Raw genomic sequence first — 27,991 nt, 5'->3', positions numbered from 1 at the left:
ACCTAAAAAAAATGTTTTTACAAATAAAAATTTAAATTAAAAACAAAAGCAACTCGGAAGCCCCTGACACCCTGAGGCCTCTGAAACCTCTCTCAGGAGTGCTGCACATTCCCTCCTCCGGGAACATGAATCTACCTTTGCTCTGGCTCTCTGGGCACGATGATGGTTTATTTATGAATCTGGATTTGAACTAATCTCTCGTGAAGTCAGACGTGCACATACTCAGATGGAAGGGTCTGCACACTCCCCAGAGCAGGGTCTGTCTGGGGCAGAGCTGAGGGTGAAGCTGACTCTTCACCACACATGGCCTCAGAGCCTCAGTCTCTGCAGGTCCACAGCCCACACACCCACATGGCCTTCAAACAGCACATCAATCCCTCAGTCCCCAGTCGTGTCACATACCTGCCGTCCTGCCTTTTACTGAGGACCTTCCTACCTGTCCCACCTGGCAGACCCCTGCCTATCGGCCTCATCCCAGACTGAGAAGATGTCATCAGATAAATCTATCCCAACTGCAGTGGGCTTTTCTGAGGGGGTGCCAGCCATTAGCAGAGTCCTTATCACACTGTGGGGACTGTTACTTACTTTTAGCCTCCTCTACAGCCTATGATTTTCATGCAGAAAAGTATATCAATTCCAACAGCAAAACTTAATCCTGGGCACAAAGGAGATCTCAAGGTTACAGGAGTTCATGATAATCCCTAGATATGCAGATACAAGCAACTGTTCCTAAAACAATTTTGTGACTATGTATCTATGGAGGCACTTCTGTTTTATTGTTAGACATAAATCAGTGTCTGAATAAAGTGTGGTGGAACTAGTGTAAGAAAATAAAACTCCAAAATAAGAAACAAACTGAGAAATGACTACTCAGTGTGGTGAACTGAATAATTATTTATCAGGAAAAGGAAGTATTACAGTCACGGTCTACATTTCACAATCTGCAGCCCAGAGGTTGTGTGGGGTGAATCCTCTTTTATTCATTTCACCTCTTTGCTAGTGGCCCATCTCCAGTGTATGGATGACATAGGGGATTTTTTTAAAGTGAGTGACCCATAAATTTTAGCCCCACATGGAACCTTTATACCATCAAGGAAAAGATGGACACTTTTAATATCTGGCAATGAAAAGAAAAGATTTTGCTATTAATTTTGGAAGAATTATTTCCATCCACAGAACTTTGCAATGAAAGGAAGGCTTCTTAAGTTGGCATTTTGCAAACCCCCCTCAGCCTCAAGCATCCCCCAAATCCAGGAGCCGTTGTGCAGCGGGGAAGCACAAAGAAGGCCCCAGCATTAGGGGTTCCTGTGTCACTGGGCCCACAAAGCAAGTGCCTGCTCCTGAAATCCTCCACATTCTGCTCAGGGAGGCCCACCCCAGCCTGAGGCGCCTGTGAGAAGACCCTGACACTGGTGGATGCCAACATACCAGAACTTTCCTAAGAGCTAAGCACTTGGTACAGGGAAGGCCTTCTTCTACACTAGAAATAGTTACTACTGGAGCTCACTTTGCTTGTAAGTCTGTGAAAATACCTTCCTCTATTAGGAAAAATCACACATATACTTGATCCCATACTTTCTCCCCTGTTTTAAAAAAAAGGCAGGATATTTACCCTCAGGGAGACAGAAGTATCAACTAGGTAATCTCAGATCCTTTCCTGAGAAATGTTGAAAGGCAGGTCTTTTGGATCTTGAAAAATGAACTAAAGTAAAAAGGCTGTCATTTATATTCATCCCTAGTATAAATGAGGTCAGACATAGCCATTGACTGCACAACTGAAAATAACATGATCTGGAAATCTATGCACAGTAAACACACTTGTGGACAAGATGGGGATGAGATACTTTTTAATCATTAGAGCAATATCTCACTGCTGGTGTCACAATCTCTACTCCTTGAGTTTTACCATTTTCAGTGTTTAAACTTCCAATAAATACTACATATTTAAGAAGTCAATTGTGAGTTTAAACTTGCATGATAAATCTCGAGCAGAAACCCACAACGAGAATGTAGGCAAGAACTGATGCAAAGACTGTGAGATCAGAAAAGAAAATAGCTTCTTACCATGTTTATTGATGACACAGGACCAATGCTGTTAACATAGATGTCAACATCAATTACGGTGGGTTTTACTGTGGAGAAAACAAATGTGTGTTAATACACTGTGCCAGAGAGACTGAGGAAAGTGCTACTAAACTTCCTCTGAGTCACACACTAACAGCTCAACGGCATGTGGGAAAGGGGTGTATTTTTCTTTGGGACTTGCCAGGTAGTTACAATTCTCAAAGGATTAAAGATTCTTACTCATATTTAATAAATTCTTAAAAAACAGGATATTTATACACTGCAAGTTGCCAGTGATAGATGACCATAAAGATACTCTATAACATTTGTTTAGCTGATTATATGGCAGAGAAAACATAAAATGATAAAATATAAGACACTACATAAGAAATTTAATGTCAAAGTTATGCTAAGAAATCGAACCCAAGTAATGAGTAATATCAGGGACAATTCAAGTTATTTATCCATTACCTGGTTGCAACTCAAAGCAAAGATCTGGAGAGTACATACACCAAAGGAGATTAAGAAATACTGATTATTGGTGTCATTATTACCTAAGAAACACACACACACATCTCACAGACTTCAAATCATACAACTCATAAAATAATAATACTTTATGGGCTTCCCTGGTGGCGCAGTGGTTGAGAATCTGCCTGCTAATGCGGGGGACACGGGTTCAAGCCCTGGTCTGGGAGGATCCCATATGCCGCGGAGCAACTAGGCCTGTGAGCCACAACTACTGAGCCTGTGCGTCTGGAGCCTGTGCTCCGCAACAAGAGAGGCCGCGATAGTGAGAGGCCCGCCCACCACGATGAAGAGTGGCCCTCGCTTGCCACAACTAGAGAAAGCCCTCACACAGAAACGAAGACGCAACACAGCAAAAATAAAATAAATTAATTAATAAACTCCTACCCCCAACATCTTCTTTAAAAAAAAAAAATAACACTTTAGTAAGTCAAGAAATTACCGTTCCAACTATAAGGGAGTAAAACTCATATAACAAGAAACTGTAATATCTAACATCGTGCATCAGAGGTAAAATTTGCTCATTTAACCTTAAAGAAAATCATTTTCCCTTTCCTTGGCAGAAATGGAACTTGGGAGACCAGTAATGAGATTCCTGAGACAGCCACCTCTGAGTCAGGGATCCGTGCCAGTGAAAAGGAGGCGTCTCTCTTTCCCCAGCACTCAGCAACTGATAAAGGGGAGAAGAACACCAATTTCAGAATATTTCTGCCCCAGGGGAACATGAACAAGACTCCTGAACCTTTGCACGTAAACACAGAGTGTTTCTATGGAAACAAGGGTGTTCGCATCTGCAATTATTTCGACCTTCCACCAGTTTTGCTAACTAATCATTCACAAATGGACTTCTGCACTCTATTTCTGGAACTATGAGTGGCACCTGTAAGCTCACAGTCTGTTGTTCAATTATGTAACCAGCAGTCTGCAGCCTGAGCCATGTTGTCCGGACCTCCAAGAAAATGAAAATAATGACAATGAACTGGAGCCAACTACTCTGACATCTGTCAGCGCAACCAAGCCACGTTAGCTTGAAAGAGCTGTTGGCATTTTGGAAAACACCGCAATACAATTCTAAGTACTATGTATCTAGTGCTTAAATTTCATAAAAGGACTATTCTTCATTTTAGGCTGAGCTTTGCTAACTACTCTGAACAGTAAGTAGCATCTTTCTTCAACTTAATTGAAGAACACAGCAAGTGTTCTGTCTCCAAACGCTGTGCTGCATAACCTTGGTAATGTTATACAAAGGCTGTGTTAAGTCAATCAGTTGAGGACCTGCTTTTTGCAAGAGATTTTTCTGGTTGTTTCATGGTATTTATTAGACTTTAGGCTTCCAGGGTTTTTAATCTCATTAAATAAAAAGGACCTACAGATGTAAAGCCTTAAAAGCTTGAAGTGGGAAGTGTCAAATGAGTATTAAGTGCAATAGTATAATAAAGGTTTTAAGAGAAGAGTTTGGAAAACACAAACACACACACACACACACACACACAAAACTTGGGGGAAATAAACTGTTTTAAGTAAATTCTCATTTAAGCAGCACCATGCTAAAGTAAAAAGAGCCTTTAGGAAAGTGGCTATGACAGTGGTACCCAGGAAAGAGACTGGCCACAGGAGACTCAAGGTTTACAGTTCAAAGATTACAGATTAAGCCCAGACAAATGATCTTCAATAAGGATGCCAGGACCATTCAATGGGGAAAAAGTATTTTCAACAAATGGTGTTATGTAAACTGGATACCCACAAGCAAAAAACTGAAGTTGAATCCTTACACAATATACAAAAATTAACTCAAAATGGATCAGAAGCCTAAAGGTAAGATTTGAAACTACAAAACTCTTAGAAGAAAACATAGGAGAAAAGCTTCATGACACTGGGTTTGGAAATGATTTCTCGTATATGACACCAAAAGCACAGGCAATAAAAGAAAAAAGTAAATAAACTGGACTACATCAAAATTAAAAACTTCTGTGCATCAAAGGACACAGTTAACACAGTGGAAAGGCAACCCACATTATGGGAGAAAACATTGGTAAATCATATGTCTGATAAGTGGTTAATATCCAAAAAATAAAAAGAACTCCCACAACTCAACAACAGATAAGCAAAACAACCTGATTTAAAAATGGGTAAAGGACTTAGACATTTCTCTAAAGAGACATACAAATGACCAATAAGTACATGAAACGACATTTAACATTATTAGTCATTAGGGGAATGCAAATCAAAACCACTTCACATCCATTATGACGGTTACTATTAAAAAAAAACAGAAAAAAAACAAGTGTTGGCAATGACATGGAGAAAATAAAAACCTTGTACACTGCTGGTGGGAATGTAAAATAATGCAGGCAATATGGAAAACAGTATGGTGGTTCCTCAAAAAAACAAAAAATAGAACTACCCTATAACCCAGCAATTCCACTTCTGGTTATATACCCAAAAGAATTAAAATCAGGGACTCAAACATACATTTGTGCACACATGTTCACAGCAGCATCATTCACAACAGCCAAAAGGAGGAAGCAAGCCAAGTGCACATGGTGGGATAAATGGGTAAACCAAACATAGTATATACATATGGAATATTACTCAGCCTTTTTGTATTTGTTTATGTGATGGTCAGTCAGGTGCAGCCACAAGAGGAGAGGCTCAGGAAAACAAAATTGATTTATTCACAGGTCCTAAAGACAGGAGGTATGGCACACTTTGCCCAACTACATGGGAAAGACATAAGGGTGGTCAGGAGGCAGAAGACAGGGCAAGGGAGGGGGTGCTTAGGCCATGATCTGAATTGGGGTCTCTGAAGGAAAGGCAGAGCAGGGAAGGGTAAACAGCTCTGGTTGGCTAGTTTGGCTAGCTTGAATAATTCCTGTGGGCTTTCAGCTATACAGGTGGTCTCCAGTGGCCTGGTACCAGGCCCTGGGATGATTAAAACAGAAGAGTATTGCCTGCTGGGGTGTAAGGGCTGTATAGAGGAGATATGACTTTGGATTGAATAGTCTGTATGTTCAAAGGCTTGCTCCAGGCTGGGCTCCTTGCCATCTCTAAGAATTGGCTAACCCTAGAAGAGGCAGTTTCTGCCCAATCGGGAAGGGTTTTTAAGATATCAAAACATCATAATATACAGAAAAATTTAAATATATACAGAAACCCCCTCATGGTAAAAAGTAAATAAATTATATTTTAATGGAAAAAATTCTTGATGTCAATATCTTTGGGGCTAGACATTCAAAACCACATTTAACATAGTACAACATTCCTTTTAAACTTCAGCCCCTCTTGTGAAAAAAAGCCCAATTTTTATTTCCAAAATGCCCAACAAGTTACATGGTAAGGGGCCCCATTTGGGTGTCATAAAGGGGTACTTCCTAGCATATGTCTAAAATGCCAACCCTGAATAAAACAGGTACTAAAAACATTTCTTATAAGTTTGATTAGGTCCTCTTTGTTTATTTTTGCTTTTACTTCTTTTGCTTTGAGAGACTGACCAAAGAAAACATTGGTTTGATTCATGTCAGAGAATGTTTTGTGGTGTTATATCTTACACTTAAGCCTTTAAACCATTTTGAGTTTATTTTTGTGTATGGTGTGAGGGTGTGTTCTAACTTCATTGATTTACATGTGTCCAGCTTTCCCAACACCACTTGCCGAAGAGACTGTCTTTTCTCCATTTTATATTCTTGCCTCCTTTGTTGAAGATTAATTGACCAAGGTGTGTGGGTTTATTTCTGAGCTCTCTGTTCGATTCCATTGATCCATATGTCTGTTTTTGTGACAATACCACATTGTTTTGATTACTGTAGCTTTGTAGTATAGTCTGAAGTCTGGGAGGGTTATGCCACCAGCATTCTTTCTCTTCAGAATTGCTTTGGCAATTCTGGGTCTTTTGTGGCTCCATATAATTTTTTAAATATAAATTTATTTTTGGCTGTGTTGGGTCTTCGTTTCTGTGCAAGGGCTTTCTCTAGTTGCGGCGAGCAGGGGCCACTCTTCATCACGGTGCGCAGGCCTCTCACTATCATGGCCTTCTCTTGTTGTGGAGCACAGGCTCCAGACGTGCAGGCTCAGTAGCTGTGGCACACGGGCTTAGTTGCTCTGCGGCATGTGGGATCTTCCCAGACCAGGACTCGAACCCATGTTCCCTGCATTGGCAGGCAGATTCTCAACCACTACACCACCAGGGAAGCCCCCTCCATATAAATTTTAGGATTTTATTTGTTCTAGTTCTGTGAAAAATGTCATAGATAATTTGATAAGGATTGCACTAAATCTGTAGATTGCTTTGTGCAGTATGGTCATTTTAACAATATTAGTTCTTCCAATCCAAGAGCATGGGATATCTTTCCATTTCCTTGAATCATCTTTGATTTCCTTTATTAATGTTTCATAGTTTAGAGTGTATAGGTCTTTCACCTCCTTGATTAGGTTTATTCTATGTATTTTATCTTTTTTGATGCAATTTTAAACAGAATTATTTTTTTACTTTCTCTTTCTGATATTTTGTTGTAAAAGAAATGCAACAGGTTTCTGTATGTTAATCTTGTATCCTGCTACCTTGCTGAATTCACTTATCAGATCCAGTAGTTCTTGTGTGGAGACTTTAAGGTTTTCTATATATTGTATCATGTACTCTATATGTAGAAAATTATGGTTTTGAGTTATTATAGTTACTTGGACTTTACATGTTAAATTTTCACACGAGATTAAATACTGCAACAGGAGGAATAATTTTTTAAGGTTCCCTGGAACCTGATGGTGACTACAGGCTGACTCAAGTGGTCAAATAGGCAAAGAGCTGATAAGAGATTGTCCAAGACAAGGGTACTCCTGAAAATAGGCATCTGTTACAACAGAAATTATACTAACTCCCTGAGAGAAGAAAAAACTGAAGGTGACATTAGGAGAACAAATGAAACCATTTCTATTCACTCATAAGTAAGCAAGAAATAGACAATGACAGACACACAGATTAGAATAAATGGAATATAGGGCTGGTAAGTGTTGATAGGGACAGAACTGTGGAGTGGAGTGACTGTAGTTGTCCACAGAAGGAAGTCCTAACAAGCTACCCCAGACTGGCAGCAGTAGGAATGAGGAATGGAGACCCCAAAGAATGCTGAGTAGATGTGCTACGTGGGCAACAGCAAAGGGAGCATGTCGCCTGGCTGCTGGGCCACAAAAAGTGGCTCTGTCCTCACCAGTTCTGTAATATTGAAAAGTTTTTTAACATCTCTGTGCCTTAGTCCCCCTACGTCTAAGATGAGCTCATAACAGAACTTAATTCACGATGGGGGCTGAGAGGGGTTATTTGGACTGTTGTGAAGTAAATAGTAGGTACTCAGTAACATTTTTTGCTATGGCTTCTGAGGCCCCTAGAATTAGACACAGAAAAGAATGCCAAAATCTTGCATTTGTCATTCTTTCGAATAATATTTATGCCTAAAAGTCACCCTGGTCACTTAAAGTTTTATTTTTTCATGAAAAGTTTAAATATACTGATAGAAACATTTACATAGCAACAAATGAATAGAAAAAAGAGAAGTAAATAATACCAACTCTCATGCCCATGAGGGTTAAATAGAAGGGCTCTTCCCATAACTGGGAGCCTCCCTTCCAATCTTCCCTACGTTTGAGGAAAGGGAGTGAGGGCTCCTCTGCTGTTGGCCTCTCCAGCTTATTGCTCCCTTAGTTTACCTGAACTAAGAGTGCCCCTGGGCAAGGTGATGCATGAGGTAGACCAACTGCCCTATTCCATCACCAACTTCCATCTAAGTACTTTTACCCATCCTTCTGCTATTGCCCACAGACAAAAGTACTGTTAATGTATATTAAATAGCATTGTAATAAGCATGTTGCATTTTATCAGTATGTAATACCATTTTCATTTCCATTTAAGGACAGGAAGTTAAAACACGATTGAGGAGGTGACTTATCTAGGATTCTGCAGCCTCACAGAAGCAAACCCCCAGAGTTCCACCCTCAACCTCCCAGAGACTTAACTTTGGCAATGAAGCTTAAAGGGATTCTGGGGAACAATGACTTCAGGGGGAGTTTACCACCACCACCACCATCACCACCACAAATAATCTTTCCAGCCTCTTCTTAAAGTGAAAATACTCTGTCTCTGAGGCTTATATTAACTTCCTCTATATGATCTCAATGGAGATGTGTTTTCAAAAGTTTTTCTCTAGCTTGGAGAATATTAGGTTAGTGGGGTGGGTGGTTAAAGAGATTTGGGTAAGAGATACATAGAATGGGCAAACTTAGTTAATATTACAGTTCTGCCAAGATCCTAGGTCCATGCAAAAATGTTTGACATAGTTTAGTGCTAGATCATTTAGATGATGAAGTCATTGTTATGGGTCCCATTTCAGATTTAGGGTTCCTATATGGTCAGTTCTGACTTTTTTTTTTTCTTGCGGTACGCTGGCCTCTCACTGCTGTGGCCTCTCCCATTGCAGAGCACAGGCTCCGGATGCGCAGGCTCAGCAGCCATGGCTCACGGGCACAGCCGCTCCATGGCATGTGGGAACTTCCCAGACCGGGGCACGAACCCATGTCCCCTGCATCAGCAGGCGGACTCTCAACCACTGCGCCACCAGGGAAGCCCCAGTTCTGACTTTTGATTATAGTGTTAGAGCTAATCCCATCTCCACAAGTCCCAGAACTATGGATTCAACTCTAAAGTTATCACTTCTCTTCAATCATCCTTTAGGCATATGATCTCAAGTGAGCCAAGAAGAGTTTACAAAGATCAAGATAAAACTGCCATCACCTCAGACCTGGGTCAGACCTGATAGTAATATGGAAAAGTAATATGGAATATTACTTTTCCATAATAATATGGAAAAAGGTAAATGGTGAGATTCCACGTTTGTATACACTCAAATAAAATGTTTTACTAAAGTAGACAGCTTGAGAATTCACATTCTCAGAAGAATGAAAAGAGCACTGGGGTTAAAGTTTAGAACCACAGATTCTTCAGAGCTCCAGTGGGTAGATGCTCCAAAGCTCATATAAGGAAAGGAAAAGTGGAACATACGTCCAATGCTCTGATTTTTTGGAAGGAATGCCCAAGAGACTGGTTTCTGTCTTGCCTGAATTTAAGCACTGACAAGAAGGGGACACGAGGTTGGGGACTACTGAGAACAAAAGCCATCAATAGGTTTGGCCTGTCAGCAGAGTCTGCAGTACAACAGACCCTAAGGGGAGATCCTGGGTAGAAACTGGCAAACCTCTTCAATTAGATTACACACAAAAGCCCAGGGAGGATGCATTCCCAGACAAGGCTTGAGAGATCACCAGCCTTTCTAGTCAGAAGACAGCTGAAAGTCCTTCATATACAAAACCAGATCGCAAAGACTGGGAGAAGTGGCTGATTTCTTTAAATGCCTAAATCCCACAGAAGGTAACAAGGCATACAAAGAAACAGAGAAACATGGTCCAATCAAAGGAGCACATTAAACCTCTGGGAGATAAAACAGAAATACATGAATTACCAGACAAAGAATTCAAAATAACCATCATAAGGATGCTCAATAAATGAAAAGAGAGCACATATGGACAACTAAATGAAATCAAGAAAACAATGCATGAGCAGAATATCAAAATGAGAGAGATAGAAATTATAAAGAAGAACCAAACAGAAATTCTGGAGCTGAAGAATACAATAACTGAATTGAAAAACTAACTAGAGGGACTCAGCATCGGACTTGACTGAGCAGAAGAAAGAATCAGTGAACTCAAAGGTAGGACACTCGAAATTACTAAGATAGAAGAGCTAAAAGAAAAAAGAATGAAGAAAAGTAAAGACAGCTTAAGGGACCTATGGAATAAGGTTCATCAAGAAGAACAACATATGCATATGGGAGTTCCAGAAGCAAACTAAGAGAGAAAAGGGCAGCAAGCCTATTTGAAGAAATAATGGTCCCAAATGTCCAATCTGGAGAAGAGAAATGGAGATACAAATTCAGGAAGTACAAAAAATTACAAGTAGGATAAATCTAAAGATATCTACAGAGAAGTACATCATAATCAGGTTGTGGAAAATCAAAGACAAATAAAGGATCTTGAAAACAAAAAAGAAATGTGATTCATCACATATAAGGGAGCTCCTATTAGTTCATCATTGGATCTCTCAGCAGAAACTTTGAAGGCTAGACAAAAATAAAATGATATACGCAAAGTGCCAACGAAGAATACTGTATCCAGCAAAACTGTCCTTTGAAAATAAAGGAGAAATTAAGACTTTCTCAGCTGAATAAAAGATGAGGGAGTTCATCAACACTAGACCTGTCCTACAAGAAATGCTGAAGTAAATCCTTCAAATTGAAGTGAACAACAATAAGCAGCAACACAAAACCATACAAAAATGTAAAACTCGGAACTTCCCTGTTGGCGCAGTGGTTAAAAATCCACCTGCCAATGCAGGGGACACGGGTTCGAGCCCTGGGCTGGGAAGATCCCACATACCGTAGAGCAACTAAGCTTGTGTGCCACAACTACTGAGCCTGTGCTCTAGAGCCCGCGAGCCACAACTGCTGAGCCCATATGCCACAACTACTGAAGCCCGTGTGCCTAGAGCCTGTGTTCCACAACAAGAGAAGCCACCACAATGAGAAGCCTGCGCACTGCAAAGAAGAGTAGCACCAGCTCACCACAACCAGAGAAAATTCTGTGCAGCAACGAAAACCCAATGCAGTCAAAAATTAAAAATTAATTAATTTTAAAAATGCTTTAAAAATGTAAAACTCCCAGGTAAAAATATATAAACAAATATAGAATCCTATAGAATCGTAATGTATGTACATAAAATGTTTAATTATGGTACAAAATTTTTTAAAAATCAAAAGCATAAAAAGTTATTTTAAATCTATGTTAATGGATACACAATATAAAAAGGAATAATTTGTGTCATCAATAGCATAAATTTTACAAGGGGTAAAGAGATGTAAAGAAGTGGAGTTTTATATGCAATGGAAGTTAACATATCAGTTTATCATAGATTGCTGTAACTTTATTTTTTTAGTATTTTTATTGGAGTATAATTGCTTTACAATGTTGTGTTAGTTTTTGCTGTACAACAAAGTGAATCAGCTTTACGTATACATATATCCTCATACCCCCTCCCTCTTGAGCCTCCCTCCCACCCTCCCTATCCCCCCCCATTCTTCACAAAGCATCAAGCTGATCTCCCTGTGCTATGCAGCAGCTCCCACTAGCCATCCATTTTACATTTGGTAGTGTATATATGTCAAACATACTCGCTCACTTCATCCCAGCTTCCCTTTCTCCCCCGTGTCCTCAAGTTGGTTCTCTATGTCTTCATCTTTATTCCTGCCATGCGACTAGATTCATCATACCATTTTTTTAGATTCCACATATGTGTGTCAGCATATGGTATTTGTTTTTCTCTTTCTGACTTACTTCACTCTGTATGACAGACTCTAGGTCTATCCACCTCATTACAAATAAATCCATTTCATTCCTTTTTATGGCTGAGTAATATTTCACTGTATATATGTGCCACATCCTCTTTATCCATTCAGCTATCAATGGACATTTAGGTTGCTTCCAAGTCCTGGCTACTGTAAATAGTGCTACAGTGAACACTGGGGTACATGTATCTTTTTCAATTATGGTTTTCTCAGGGTATGTGCCCAGTAGTGGGATTGCTGGGTCATATGGTAGTTCTATTTTTAGTTTTTTTAAGAAACCCTCATACTGTTCTCCATAGAGGCTGTATCAATTTACATTCCCACCAACAGTGCAGGAGGGTTCCCCTTTCTCTGCACTCTCTCCAGAACTTATTGTTTCTAGAATTTTTGATTGTGGCCATTCTGACCGCTGTGAGGTGATACGTCATTGTGGTTTTCATTTTCATTTCTCTAATGATTAGTGATATTGAGCATCCTTTCATGTGTTTGTTGGCAATCTGTATATCTTCTTTGGAGAAATGTCTATTTAGGTCTTCCACCCATTTTTTGATTGGGTTGTTTGTTTTTTTGATACTGAGCTGCATGAGCTGCTTGTATATTTTGGAGATTAATCCTTTGTCTGTTGCTTAATTTGCAAATATTTTCTCCCATTCTGAGGGCTGTCTTTTTGTCTTGTTTAATGGTTTCCTTTGCTGTGCAAAAGCTATTTCATTAGGTCCTATATGTTCATTTTTATTTCCATTTCTCTAGGAGGTGGGTCAAAAAGTATCTTGCTGTGATTTACGTCATAGAGTGTTCTGCCTACATTCTCCTCTGAGAGTTTTATAGTGTCTGGCCTTACATTTAGGTCTTTAATCCATTCTGAATTTATTTTTGTGTGTGGTGTTAGGAAGTGTTCTAATTTCATTCTTTTGCATATAGCTGTCCAGTCTTCCCAGCACCACTTATTGAAGAGGCTGTTTTTTCTCCACTGTATATTCTTGCCTCCTTTATCAAAGACCATATGTGCATTGGTTTATCTCTGGGCTTTCTATCCTGTTCCACTGACCTATATTTCTGTTTTTGTGCCAATACCATACTGTCTTGATTACTGTAGCTTTTTAGCATAGTTTGAAGTCAGGGAGCCTGATTTCTCCATCTCCATTTTTCTTTCCCAAGATTGCCTTGGCTATTCGGTGTCTTTTGTGTTTCCACACAAATTGTAAAATTTTTTGTTCTAATTCTGTGAAAAATGCCATTGGTCATTTGATAGGGATTGCACTGTATCTGTAGATCGCATTGGGTAGTATAGTCATTTTCACAATATTGATTCTTCCAATCCAAGAATGTGATATACCTCTCCATCTGTTTGTATCATCTTTAATTTCTTTCATCAGTGTCTTATAATTTTCTGCGTACAGGTCTTTTGCCTCCTTAGGTAGGTTTATTCCTAGGTATTTTATTCCTTTCCTTGCAATGATAAATGGGAGTGTTTCCTTAATTTCTGATTTTTCATTGTTAGTGTATAGAAATGCAAGAGATTTCTGTGCATTAGTTTTGTACCCTACTACTTTACCAAATTCACTGATTAGGTCTAGTAGTCTTCCGGTGGCATCTTTAGGATTTTCTATGTATCGTATCATGTCATCTGCAAACTGACAGTTTTACTTCTTCTTTTCCAATCTGGATTCCTTTTATTTATTTTTCTTCTCTAATTGCCGTGGTTAAACTTCCAGAACTATGTTGAATTACAGTGGTGAGGGTGGGCACCCCTGTCTTTTTCCTGATCTTAGAGGAAATGCTTTCAGTTTTTCAACATTGAGAATGATGTTGGTTGTGGGTTTGTCATATACGGCTTTTATTAAGTTGAAGTAGATTCCTTCTATGCCCATTTTCTGGAGAGTTTCTATCATAAATCGGGGTTGAATTCTGTCAAAAGCTATTTTTTCATCTATTGAGATTATCATATGGCTTTTATCCTTCAATTTGTTAATACGGTGTATCACATTGATTGACCTGCATATACTGAAGAAGCATTGCATTCCTGGGATAAACCCCACTTGATCATGGTGTATGATCCTTTTAATGTGCTGTTGGATTCTGTTTTCTAGTATTTGTTGAGGATTTTTGCATCTATGTTCATCAATGATACTGGCCTATAGTTTTCTTTATTTGTGACATCTTTGTCTTGTTTTGGTATCAGACTGCTGTAACTTTGAAATGTTTAAAATACTTGCATTGATAACCACAAAGAAAATATCTGATAGAATATAAACAAAGGTGAATGAGAAGGGAATCAAAATATGTCACTACAAAAGAAAAATGGGGACTTCCCTGGAGGCGCAGTGGTTAAGAATCTGCCTGCCAATGCAGGGGACACGGGTTCACCCTGGTTTGGGAAGCTCCCACATGCTGTGGAGTAACTAAGCCGGTGTGCCACAGCTACTGAGCCTGCGCTCTAGAGCCTGCAAGCCACAACTATTGAGCCCACATGCCACAACTAGTGAAGCCCACATGCCTAGAGCCCATGCTGCGCAATAAGAGAAGCCACCACAATGAGAAGCCCGTGCACTGCAATGAAGAGTAGTTCCTGCTCGACGCAACTAGAGAAAAGCCCACACGCGTGCACAGTAACAAAGACCCAACACAACCAAAAATAAATAAATATTTTTTTAAATGAAAATAAAAGAATGCAACAAGAGAAGAGGGATAAAAATGGTTGCAAGACAGAAAACAATTAATAAAATGAAAATAGTAAGTCTTTCCTTATCAATAATTACTTTAAATGAAAACGAATTAAATGCTCCAATTAAAAAACATAGATTGGCTCAATGGATAAAAACAGAAGGTCCAAACTATATGCTATCTATAAGAAACTCAACTTAGATCGACACACACAAGCTAAAAGTGAAAAGATAGAAGAGGACATTTTATGCATGTGGGAACCTAAAAAGAGCAGGAGTGGCGACTTATCAGACAAAAGAGACTTTAAGACAAATACTGTCACAAGAGACAAAGAAGGTCATTATGTAATGATAAAAAGGCCAATTCACCAGGATAATATAACAATTATATATGCTCCTGGTACTTCCCTGGTGGTCTAGTGGTTAAGAATCCACCTTCCAAGGCAGGGGAAGGAAGTTTGATCCCTGGTCAGGGAACTAAGATCCCACATGCTGTGGGGCAACTAAGCCCATGTGCTCTAGAGCCCGCGTGCCACAACTAGAGAGCCCACACGCCACAACTACTGAGCCCATGTGCTCTGGAGACCGCATGCCACAACTAGACAGAAGCCCACATACCACAACGAACAGCCTGTGTGCCGCAATGAAAGATCCTGCGTGCTGCAACTAAGACCCAAAGCAACCAAATAAATATTAAAAAAAAAATATATATATATATATGCTCCTAACATTAGAGCTCCCAAACACATGTAGCAAAAAATGACAGTACTGAAGGAAAAAACAGATAGCAACACATTAACAGAAGTCAATACCCCCTTTCAGTTATAGATATAACAATGAAATAGATCAATAAGGTGCCAGAGGATGTGGAAACAGTACAGACCAACTGCACCTAATAGACATAAAAAGTAAAGCTCCAACACAACAGCAGAATACACATTCTTATCAAATGCCATAGAACATTCCTCAAGATAGGCTGCATATTTTATCATTAAAAAACTCTTAACAAATTTGCACAGATTGAAATCATACATACAAAGTATCTTACCTGACAACAATGGAATGACACTAGAAATAAATATGAGAAGGAAAACAGGAAAATGCACAAATATGTTGAAATTAACTCATTCTTAAACCAATGGATCAAAGAAGAAATCACAAGGGAATTTTAAAATATCTGGAAAAAAAGAAAACAAAAACACAACATACTAAAACTTATGAGACACAGTGAAAGTCATACTAAGGAGGAAGTTGATACCAAATAAACACATTAAAAAAAAGAAAGATCTTAAATCAACAACCTAACTTTACATCTCAAGGAACTAGAAAAAGGACAACCTAAACCTAAAGTTGGCAAAAGGAAGGAAATAATAATGATTATGTCAGGAATAAACATAATAGAAAACAGAAAAACAGTAGAAAAAAATCAACAAAACCAAGAATTGATTCTTCAAAAATTTCAACAAAATTGATAAACCCTGAGCTAGACTAACTCAGAGAAAAAGAGAGAAGACTCATATAACTAAAATTGTAAATGAAAGGGGGACATTAAAACTGATGTCACAAAAATAAAAAGGATAACGGACTAATAAGAACAATTATATGCCAACAAATTGGATAACCTAGAATAAGTGGATAACTTCATAGAAACATACAACTTAATAAGACTGAAGCATGAAGAAATAAAAATCTGAACAATTAACTAGTAAGGAAACCACATTAGTAATAAAAACCTAACACAGAAGAGCCCAGGACCAGACAGCTTCACTGATGATTTCTACCAAAAGAATTAACAACAATCCTCCCCTAACTCTTCCGAAAATCAAAGAGGAAGAAACACTTCCAAACTCATTCTGTGAGGTCAGCATCACTATTCTTGTACTAACACCAGACAAAGACACAAAAAGAAAAGTACAGACCAATAACATCTCTGATGAATTCTAATGAAAAATCTTCAACAAAATATTAGCAAACAGAATTCAACAGCAAATTAAAAGTACTATACATCATGACCAAGTAGGATTTACGCTTGGAATGCAAGATGGTTCTACACATTAAAATCAATTAATATAATACACAACAGTAACAGAATTAAGAAAAAAAACCACATGATTATCTCAACTGATTCGAAAAAAACATTTGACAGAATTTAACACCGTCATAATGAAAAACATTCAACAAACTAGCAACAGAGGGAAACTACCTCACCATAATAAAGGCCATAAAAGAAGAGCCCATAGCTTACCTGAAAAGAAATAAAAGGCATCTAAATTGCAAATTATGGATTTATAGAAGAAAAGTATAATTTACAGAAACATTATCTTATAAGTAGAGAACTCTAAAGATTCTACACACACACACGCAGTGTTATCATTAATAAAAAAATTCATCAAAGTTTCGGGATATAGAGTCATGAAAATTCATTGTGTTTCTATACATTAACAATGAACAATCTGTAAAAGAAATTAAAGGAAAAGTTCCATTTACAATAGAATCAGAAAAAATAAAATACTTAGAAATAAGTTCATCTAAGGAGGCAAAGGACTTGTACACTGAAAACTACATAACATTGCTGATTGAAATTAAAGAAGACACCAATAAATGACAAGACATCTTGGGTTCATGGAGGGGAAGACCTAATATTTTTAAGTTGTCAATACTACCCAAAGTGGTCTACAGATTCAATGCAATCCCTATCAAAATACCAAGGGCATTTTTGGTAGAAACAGAAAAACCCATCCTGGAGTTGACATGGCATCTGAAGGAACCCTGAGGAGGAAAAATATCTTCTAATAAAAAGAATAGAGTTACCAGTCTCACACTTCTCAACTTTGAAACAACTTCAAAGCAACAGTAACCAAGACAGCATAGTACAAGCATAAAGACAGATATACAAACCAAAGGAACAGAATAAAGAACCCAGAAATAAACCCCTGTGTACATGGTCAAATGATTTTTTACAACAGTGCCAAGACTACATCATTATCATTCCATTGGGGAAGGACAGTCTCTTCAACAAATAATGTTGGGAAAAATGGATATCTACATGCAAAAGAATGAAGCTAGACTCTTACCTAACCCCATTTAGAGAAATCGACTCAAAATGTATCAAAGATCTTAATGTAAGACAAAACTTTAAGACACCTAGTCTTAAAACTATGTGGGGAAAGTTTCATGACATTGGATTTGGCAATAATTTCTTGGATGTGATAGCAACAATGGCAAAGATAGACAAATGGGATTACATTAAACTTTATAAAACGTCTGTAAAACACACTAGCCAAGAGGTGGAAGTTACCTAAATGTCCATCAACTTATGGACATTAGATGTGCATTAGATCTTTCTTTATTCATCAAGAGTGAATAAAGAAAATGTGCTATACACATACAATGGAATATTACTCAGTCTTAGAAAAGAAGGAAATTCTGTTATATACTACAATATGGATGAACCTTAATGACATTATGTTAAATGAAATAAGCCAGTCACAAAAGGACAAATACTACATGATTCCACTAATATGAAGTGTCTAAAGCTGTCAAAAGCCAGCAGTGAAATTCTATGATTGTATTACAATTGATTAAGCCTAAATAGTACAAAACATTTTTCACTGAACTATTTTGAATTTATTTCACTTTCCTTTGTAAAAGTAAATCTACTTTTACAATTCATTTTTCCAGTATTGCAATTAAAGGGTTTTTTTTGAATACTTACCTGTTACCTATCCTTGCCTTCCTACTTATCTTTATTCATTCAACAAATAATCAGCAGGTGATTACCAAGCTGGATAGGGTTCTAGGAGCTGAGAACAGACCATAATCAAGACATAAAGCTCCTCCCTTCATACAGTTTAAATCCTAGTGGGTCAGACAGATAAGAAACAAGTAAACTGATCCATAAACCAAATATTTTGATAGTGGTGAGTACAATGAAGGGAATAAACCTAGGCATTGAGAAAGAGTGACTGTGATGTGGGGACAGGAGCCCACCTTAGATACAGTGGCTCACTCCCCTAGAGCCATTACACTCTATGCAGTTCATGTAGCCTTGCCTGTATAGGCAAGTTTTGCATAAGCAGACAGCCAAATTACATCCAACGAGTTGTAAATATAAACATTTAGAGTCCCAGAAACGGGGAAGAAAAAAATTTTGAAGAGATTTTAGTCAAGAAATTTCCAAAAACTGATGAAAGACTTCAAATCACAGATCTAAGCAATTCATCAAACCCCAAGAATCTTAAATATAAAGAAAACTATACCTAAACATGTCATTAGCAAACTGCTGAGTGGTCATTAAAGAAAAATAATCTTAAGAGCAGACAAATAAAGGTAAGTTATATAGAGAATGAAAATGATGGCTGTTACATCATAAGAAATAACAGAGGACAGAAAACAATGGTACAAGATTTTTAAAGTACTGAAAGAAAAAAATGTTAACCTATAATTCTATACACAAATAAACATCCTTTGAAAATAAAGGGTAGGGCTTCCCTGGTGGCGCAGTGGTTGAGAGTCCGCCTGCCGAAGCAGGGGACATGGGTTCGTGCCCCGGTCCGGGAAGATCCCACATGCCGTGGAGCGGCTGGGCCCGTGAGCCATGGCCACTGAGCCTGCGTGTCTGGAGCCTGTGCTCCGCAACAGGAGAGGCCACAACGGTGAGAGCCCCGCAAAAAAAAAAAAAAGAAAAGAAAAGAAAGGGTAAGTACACATATCTTCAGCCAGACAAAATCTGAGAGAATTCATCCACAGGAGATGTGCACTATAAAAATTATTAAATAAATTAAATAATTAATTATTTAATTATTAATTATTATTAAAATAATATTAATTATTATATTACTCATACAATTAAATAAACTATAGCATCTGCAAGAAGGAATAAGAAACACCAGAAAAAGCTGGTAACATCGTTATCAGACAATTTAATTCAATCTAAATTTGTTATGGTCCTACTATGACAAAATGTTACACCAAGGGGAACATAAAGACAAATTAGATAAACTGCCTTAGAAACTCCTACAGTGAAGTAAAGAAAATAAGATATACATGTCTGAGTAGAGAACAAAGTTGAAAGTAATATATTCTATAAAAATTACATGTGTATTGTAGAGTTTACTGTGGTTTGCAAAGAAAGCTCAACCAACAAAGTGACCTTTTGAAGTTAGGCTACACTAATAGAAACAGGTAACTTAGGCAGTCAGAATAGCAGGAACAGCTGCAGAGAAATCACTAAATACATACTAGGATCATTAGATAATTCCTTTATCTTTTTTTTTTTTTTTTGCAGTACATGGGCCTTTCACTGTTGTGGCCTCTCCGGTTGCGGAGCACAGGCTCCGGACGCACAGGCTCTGCGGTCATGGCTCAGGGGCCCAGCCGCTCTCCGCATGTGGGATCTTCCCAGACCGGGGCACGAACCCGTGTCCCCTACATCGGCAGGTGGACTCTCAACCACTGCGCCACCAGGGAAGCCCAATTCTCTTATCTTTAACTGGTATTTAGCATGCATGAAAGGGAAAATATGTTGGAAGAAAGGTTTACTATAAAAATTATTATAAAAGTTTGTTGTCTGAATAAAAAGTTTAACATTCATGTTGAAGAATTCTAACAAGGAAAGGTTTTGCATCACAGCTGACTTTATCCAGATGGTCCTGGCAACAGCGGAAAGCTATAAGGATGAGATGTGTAACTGCAGGCCAGTTGGGACTGATTTTAAAAGCTTCTGTATATGTGAAGTTAAAGAGTCTGCCAGAACAGCATGCACCTCAAATATCCAGAAGTAAACTGCAAATGTAGACCTAAGTAGTAATGGTCCAGGCCAAAGTAATAGATTTGAGAACATATGCATTAATACATGGGGATGGTGGCTGAAGCCACAAATGTCGACGTTACTATCAAATTAAAGATGATTTAAAAGAGAAAGAGAAGAGAACAAAAGATAACTTATTGAAGGTCCAGAGGTCTGGGTGACAGGAGGAGGGAGAGATGCCAGAAAGGGGCTAGTAAGATAGGGGCTGCCCATTCTAATCTAGTTCCAACTTTGGATGGATGGATGTTTGCAACACTGGACCTCAGAAGGCTCTGCCTTGAGGATGAGAACTATCTTAACTGTAAGAACAATACTAATTAGCATTTACTGAGCATTTATAACACCATCAGTCTTAGCAGTAAGCTCATTAAGTAAAACCTAGGGCAAGTGAATACATATCAGAGGTTGAAGAACATTTGGCAAGATTCCCCTGCCTTCCTCAAATTTCTTCCTTACCTGGTTAGAAGCTCTTTTTAGTTTTATTTATCTATCTGCCTCTGTTGATATGTATGTATGTGTTTATTTATTGGAACCTGTTTTTCAATCTATATGTATCACCCAATAAAACACAAATATACTGGTAGGATTAGCACGTTCCAATTTGCATAACCAGCTTGGTAAGGGAAAGTCAGGACAAAACTGAGAAGAAAAGTAAGAAGACTCCAAAGACCAACCCACCCAATTCCAACATTGATGGACTGTTCCCTATGGATTGCTATCAATATGCAAGCTGTATCAATGGGATTCTTTATGCCACCTAGAGGAGGCCCCATTAACCCAGTGTGTGTCTGAGGAGCTTTGGTAAATGCCCAAAGCAGCTGGAGAGGAAGCTGTGGACAAAGCCTGGGTCAGAGTCCAAGCAGTCTTGCTCAGTCTTGCTTCACATCTTTCCCGCTCCCAGCTCCTGTCCTCACCCTCTCTTAACTATCTCCTCTGAGAATGCTCCTCACACCATGGGACCCCAGCTGTACTGAAAAAGGGAGCAGATTCTGAATCTTCCTCTGACCTAGCCTATAGCTAGGTACTGTGGAGAAGGCCCAGGGAAACTCCTTCATATCACCAGCTGAGCTTCACCCCCGAGCAGCAATGAAGAAATTTCAGCTCATGGCAACTCTTGAAAGCAAGCAAGAGGCTGGCCTACTGGTGCCATTTATCACACTAATATTGTCCCCATTCATTTGCTTACCCACTTAAAAAAATTACACGTGTCTCTCTGCAATGGGTTAGTAGAAGCGGTAAAGGAAGAATGTTTTATTTGAAAAAGTTGCTGGCACCCAGTGTTTAAGCAAGCAATTTGAGAATTGAACAAAACAGGCAGACTAAGTATGTAGTTTTATTTACAGAGGCCACACAGGCCTGTCAGTTTCTATGAGAGCAGAATTCAGGACACTGTACCCCAGATTATATTCTTGACTGAATCTTTGAGTGATTATTGCTCAAAAGGTTCCTATCCCTTCTATACTTGGAAGAACAATTGTTCACCATAATTTCAGAATTAAAATTAAGGGCATGTGCACAGTCACCTGAAGTGCAAACCAAATGTTCAGAATGTGAGACTATTAAAGAGTTGGTCACTGTTTTCATCCATTTAGGTTTATTGTCAACCTTCTACAATAACAGTAAACACTAATGTTAAATATTCAGTGACTATGTTCTAATAGATTTTAGTAGGTTAATACATATGTGTTTTCAACACTGATTCCAGATGTGAATTTTTCTGTTACATTTTAAAATAATGCATCTGAAATAATTATTTCACTGAATTACTTTTAAATGACCCATACCCAGGGCAAATTGTGGCTAATCTTAATTCACTACCAGTTTCATATGTAACAGTATCTGTAATATGTTTAATGATAGCTTGTATTATTCTCTAGAAATGAAAGATGGACAGTGGATAACGTTTATTGAGGAAACATTTTCCAAAATTTTGCATTTGGAAAATGTATGCCTAGATAAACCCCAAAGCACTGGTCCAAACAGGAATCAATAACTATTTAGGGGACCAAATAAAGGTATTCCCTTTCACCATTTCTCTTATTAATGCTGCTCAAAGCTTTGATCTAGAAGTGGAAAAATGATGGTTAGTTTTTTGGAGATGGTTACTCATCTCCATGCCCTGCTGTTAGAAGTATGCATCAAGGCAACTCTTCTGGAAAGTTTGTATCCTTCAGCCAAGTAGTTCTGATTCTATAAATTCAAATTAGGGAAAAGCTATCACGGTAGATAGAAAATAGCCAAAAACTCCACCAGCAAGGGTAGAGCCTACTTAATCTAGGTTAACCTTGTGATTCACTTTGACTACATAACCCAATTCTGGTCCCATCCAAATTCCAATTGCTCCTTTGGAAACAAGCCCAGACTAGCCACCTAGAGGAAGAGAGATGATATGGAGACTGAGGCCCAGGTATCTTAGCCATTCCAATCATCCCATCAGAAGCCCAGGCAGGTCAAGGAGGCCACCAGGCACCAGCCAGCCCCTGGCTGACCCTCCAACTAAGCCCACCCCAGCTAATTCCTGTCATACTGCCAAATCACACAATAATACGTTTTAAGACACTAAAACCTAGAGTGGTTTATTTTATACTAATGTCAAATGTGGATAAAAGTTGATGTACCGGTGTTATTTACAATATGAAAAAATGTAAACCAAATAAATGTTCAACAAAAGAAAAATAGAAACCTATCAAATTACAGTTTTAAGATACTTCATTACACTCAATTACCAAGTATATAATGTTATGTGGAAAAAGTGAGGCTACTAAACTCTCTAACTTCACTATATTTAAACTTTTAATAGAAGCTGGAAAGACGTATGCCAAAATATTCACATGTGATAACTTCTGAGTAAGAAGGTGAGTTGTTTTTATTTTTTACATTATTTCACACATCCCCTTTTTACAAAACAATGTCTTTTTAACTTAAAAATAAAAATAATAACCAAAGGAAAAATGAAATGTTGCATCCAATGCAACTTACTTCATTAAGATACTTAGCAATTTAAATGTTGAGGGAAATGTTAAACAATTTTAACAAATACTGCCATAATCTTGTGAATTTTCTAAAGTTTATTAAATCAGAATGATTTACTTAGAGAGGAATTGTTATCCATGAAGACTGGCCTGCTGCCAGGGGGATGGAGATGGATTCAGACACTAAATAGGCTCTACGCTGGATGACACTGAAAACTCTCCCCGGGGGACAGTGAGCCCTCACGACAGTATGTCATCAGGCTGTGAGTCCAGGAAGTGCCTTCAACAAACTGCATCACAGTTATGGTTTCAGTGATGTAACAGCAGGGAGGTTTTCAATATTTGAGTAAACTACTGATTACTTTTAAAACTTGTTTGTTGTTGGAAGAAGAATAAATTTATTGGTGAGAATACTTTAAAAGTTTCAGCTTTTCCACTGTTGTGGTTGACATAGGTAAAAGTAAGTGGTTTCCTATGTAATCTCTGTAAAAACATATATAAAACCCCAGACATAGTAGTTATCCTACAATATTTGCCATTAGCTAATAATACCCAAACACTCCCTAAAGGGTCCATTTGTCCTTGACCAGAATCTAAAAAGCTGGAAAATGGGCATCTCCCTTCAGGAGAAACCCTCTTCTTCCACCTGTTCCTAAGCCAGGCAATAGTCAATTGATTCATCCAGATTCAGGGACTGACTCAGAGAAAACAGACCACTGGGATATGGATATATGACCTCACCTTTCCCATTCTTCCCATGACCTACTATAGACTAGTATGGGAACAGAGTGTGGTGTATATAAAACCAGTATGAGTATGTGAACTACGAATGTCACCTGCCATATCAGTAAACAAAGGATGTTGCAGCCATCAGCCATTACAGCCGTCCCCAATGGTGAGCCATGAGGGAGCTGAGGACGGAAATAGGATGCTTAACATCAAGCCATCAGACACTACGGCCACCCCCTCCCCCAAAAGTGTACCCTGAGGGGACTCAGGATGAGAAAGCACAGGACACTGGCCCCAGATAGCTGAGGTACATATCAAAGGAATGATTTCAATGAGCCCTGATTTTTGCATCTTCTCATACATAGAAAAGAGGTAGATTCCTTAATTGGAGATGTCTGGTTTACTTAAACTAACAGCAATCTTTTGATATTCTAACTACCTCGTTTTTGTTGCAAAAACTGCTGTATATCCTGGCTCCTCCCTTACCTCTTCGGAGACATCCCTCAGTAGCGATCTGAGAGTCCTGTCTCCCGGCCTTGAAGTCCTCAAAATGTCCACCAAATAAAACATAACTTTCAACTTTTAGGTTGTGCATTTTTTTCAGACAAGTATAACTACTAACTACTGCACATATCTGCCTTGTGACAAACTTAACTTAATAAGGAGCATCCCAGTAAGAAACTCTCTAAAAATAAGCACATTACCCCTCCTGCCTTGCCCAATTTAAGCAGGGGCTCCTCAAATCAAGCAGCCAGAAGAAATTCAAGGTCCACAAATGTTAGCATGCAGAGAAGTATGAGGCTTGCAATATTAAACTCAGTCAGGAAGATAAGATATACTTCTGTTTCCACTCAAGATGGAGTAATAGGAACTGGATTTACTCTTTTACTTGAAACAGTAAAAAAAATCAGACAAAATATATAAAACAATGGTTTTCAAGACGCTGGACATCAGGCAATGAAGGCCAGTGGTCAATGAGACTGGAAACAAGCAAGTTAACCTTACAACTGCCCCAGCTTACTGCCCGGATAGAGTTCCCAGGTTGTGGCTCATGGCAAAGCCCCCAGGCAAAGCTCAATGGATTCCCTGAGTTGAGATGACCCTAAGAGTCTCAGGAGCCCAAGGCGATTAGAGTTCACAGGACACAGCCCAGAAGAAGAAAGGGCTGTGCAGAAAGTATCTATCTTATCAGTGCATGTGTGTGAGGAAAACCACCTGGAACCAGTATAAGAACCAGCCATAAGAATTACAGGACAATTTCCTGTGTTCCCACATGACTGGGAACAGTGCCTGTTCTCAAAAGCCAGAGTGGAAAAATAAGAAATTCATCGGTTTTTGGTAGAGTACTCAGCGAAGTCCTGACTCAATACTGGAGAGTAACTAGCCCTAAACCTGCCAGAGCATTTCTCCAGATCTGCCTAACAAATCAAAAAAGCAAGATTTTTAAAGGATCAAACTGTTTCCAAGTAACTTAACTGCATCCCAGAATGACACTCAAGAATATCTATAGGAGTACAAAAATATCCAGCAGTCAACAAGGTAAAAGTCACAATGTCTGAAATGCCGAACAAGATTAACAGGCACACAAAGAAGCTAGAAAACACAGCCCACGATGACGAGAATAATCAGTCAATAGGAACTGACCCAGACTGATACAAATGCTAGAATTAGAAGCAAAAATGTTAAAACAGTTATTAATTGTATTCCAAATATTCAAAAAGCAGGGATGTTCAAAAAGTTAAGTAGAGACATGGAAGATATAAATATGACATAAATCAAACTCCTAGAGGTGATGATTATGATATATGAGATGAAAAATACACAAGAAAAGGTTAATGGTGGGTTAGACATGGCAGTAGAAAGGAATAGTGAACTTGAAGCAATAGAAACTATCTAAAATGAAACTTACAAAAAGAAAATATGTTAATGGAAAGAGCATCAGTGAGCTATGGAATAACTTCAAGCAGCCTAAAATATGTGTAATTAGAGTCTTTGAAGAGGAGGGAGATGGGGGAACTAGAAAAATACATTCTTGCAGAAATAATACCTGAAATTTTCAAAATTTAATAAAAAGTGTAAGTCCACAAGTCCAAGAAGCCCAAGGAGACTCAAGCATGAGAAAATGCCACAAGGCAAATTATAATCAAATTGCTCAGATGTAGTAATATAGAGAAAATCTTAAAAGAATCTATAGGGGAAAACATATTAAATCCAGAGGAATAATGATGAGTATGATAGCACATTAGTCATCAGAAAAAGGCAAGTGTCTTTTTGAGTACTAAAAAGGGAATAAATAAACAAACAAATAAAAATGTCTATTAACCCAGAATCCTGTATCAAAAATGAAGGCAAGAGACAGGACTTCCAGAATGCCAGAAAGAAGCGCTTAGAAGACCCACTCCCAAAGAAAGCTGTCATTTAACTGGTTAAAATTATTAGGACAAAATGTATAACATAGTGACTATAGTTGATAACACAGTATTGAATAACTGAAATTTTCTAAGACCGTAGAATTTAAATGTTCTCCCCCAAATAAATATACATATAAATATGTGGGATGATGGATGTGTTAATTAACTAGATGTATATGTACATCAACTAATCATGATATACACATTAAATACCTTACAATTTTATTTGTCAATTATACCTCAAAAAAGCTGGAAAACGAAGAATTTAAAGACCATGGAAATTGTCCCAAGGGCATACAGCAAATAGAGAAATATTCACTTAAGAAACTCTACTAAGTATCAGCAAGAATAGTGAGAGTCTAAGGCATTTTAGTCATGAAATGCTCCCTCTGTCCCACCCCCAGAGCCATTCAACAGAAACTCTATTCTGGCACTCTATGCTGAGTGGGTTTGACCAAGACAGCATCAGCTCCACGCCTCCAGGCTCTGAGTCTAGGATTATGGTCTCACCCTGGGAGAGGCAAGTCATCTCACTCGCCCCAGCCTCATTTTTAAGAAGTTTTATTTCAGGTAGGCATGGTCCAGAGGACTGATGTTCCCTTTCTCCACTGTGGCCTTCCTCATGGCGGGGAAGCTTATTCCAGATGTCCATGCCTTGTTCACTTGTAGGGTGGAGGTTACACGCTGGAAAGAGCAAGCCAAGCAGACCAGGGTTACCAACCTTCCTAACCCACATGCCTGGACAGCAAAGATGTCACTCTGGGAGTAGCAGGCTGCTGTCCCAGTCCCCAACAAATTTCAGTGGCACAGAGATTCTTTCCAGGAGAAGAAGAAGGCCCAAGTATGAAGCACTCTGCAGATCTGCATAAGGAGGATGACATTATTTGACACAAAGTGAGAAAATTCCATGCCTAAGGGTGTTGTTGAAAACAATGGAGATCTTGGTAGAGAGCTATTAAGAGGGTGCTCTTAGCTTTATGATACTGGTTAAAAAAAAAAAGCAAAACAGCAGAGCAACCAGAAGTTTAACATAGAGAACCAGAGAAAGAGACATCTATAAAGAGTGTTCCTGGAGTCACAGTCAATCCTGAGTGTCAGAAATTCTGTATATATGCCCTAAACTATATCCACTAAGAAGCAATCAGAGCAAGATATGAAGGACACTGACAACATTCTCAAGACATAAAAACAGACACATCAATAAAAACTGGAAGCCTTATGAGCACAAAAGCTTAAACACAACCACTGACCAAACACTGACTGAACAATAAACTACTATGACCCATGGACAATTCCTAAGGAACTCAGGTTTTAAATAAAATAATTTGCATGTCTGGAAGTCTGGAACACTGTGCATGACAAAGGCAGCAACATT

At 38.5% G+C, this 27,991-nt stretch overlaps 1 protein-coding gene across 1 annotated transcript in view; it reads right to left on the bottom strand.

Moving 5' to 3' along the window:
• Positions 1 to 27,991, bottom strand: part of GABRG3 (gamma-aminobutyric acid type A receptor subunit gamma3) — a 597,087-nt gene that overhangs the window by 516,890 nt on the left and 52,206 nt on the right. The window contains exon 3 of the mRNA XM_060155467.1: positions 2,065 to 2,132. Within this exon, the coding sequence (XP_060011450.1) occupies positions 2,065 to 2,132 (68 nt within the window). The remainder of the gene's footprint in view (positions 1 to 2,064; positions 2,133 to 27,991) is intronic.

This window comes from Lagenorhynchus albirostris, chromosome 1 (genome assembly GCF_949774975.1).
Source record: "Lagenorhynchus albirostris chromosome 1, mLagAlb1.1, whole genome shotgun sequence".
In the NCBI taxonomy this organism is placed as follows: Eukaryota; Metazoa; Chordata; class Mammalia; order Artiodactyla; family Delphinidae; genus Lagenorhynchus; species Lagenorhynchus albirostris.
This window is presented reverse-complemented; position numbering and strand designations above follow the sequence as displayed.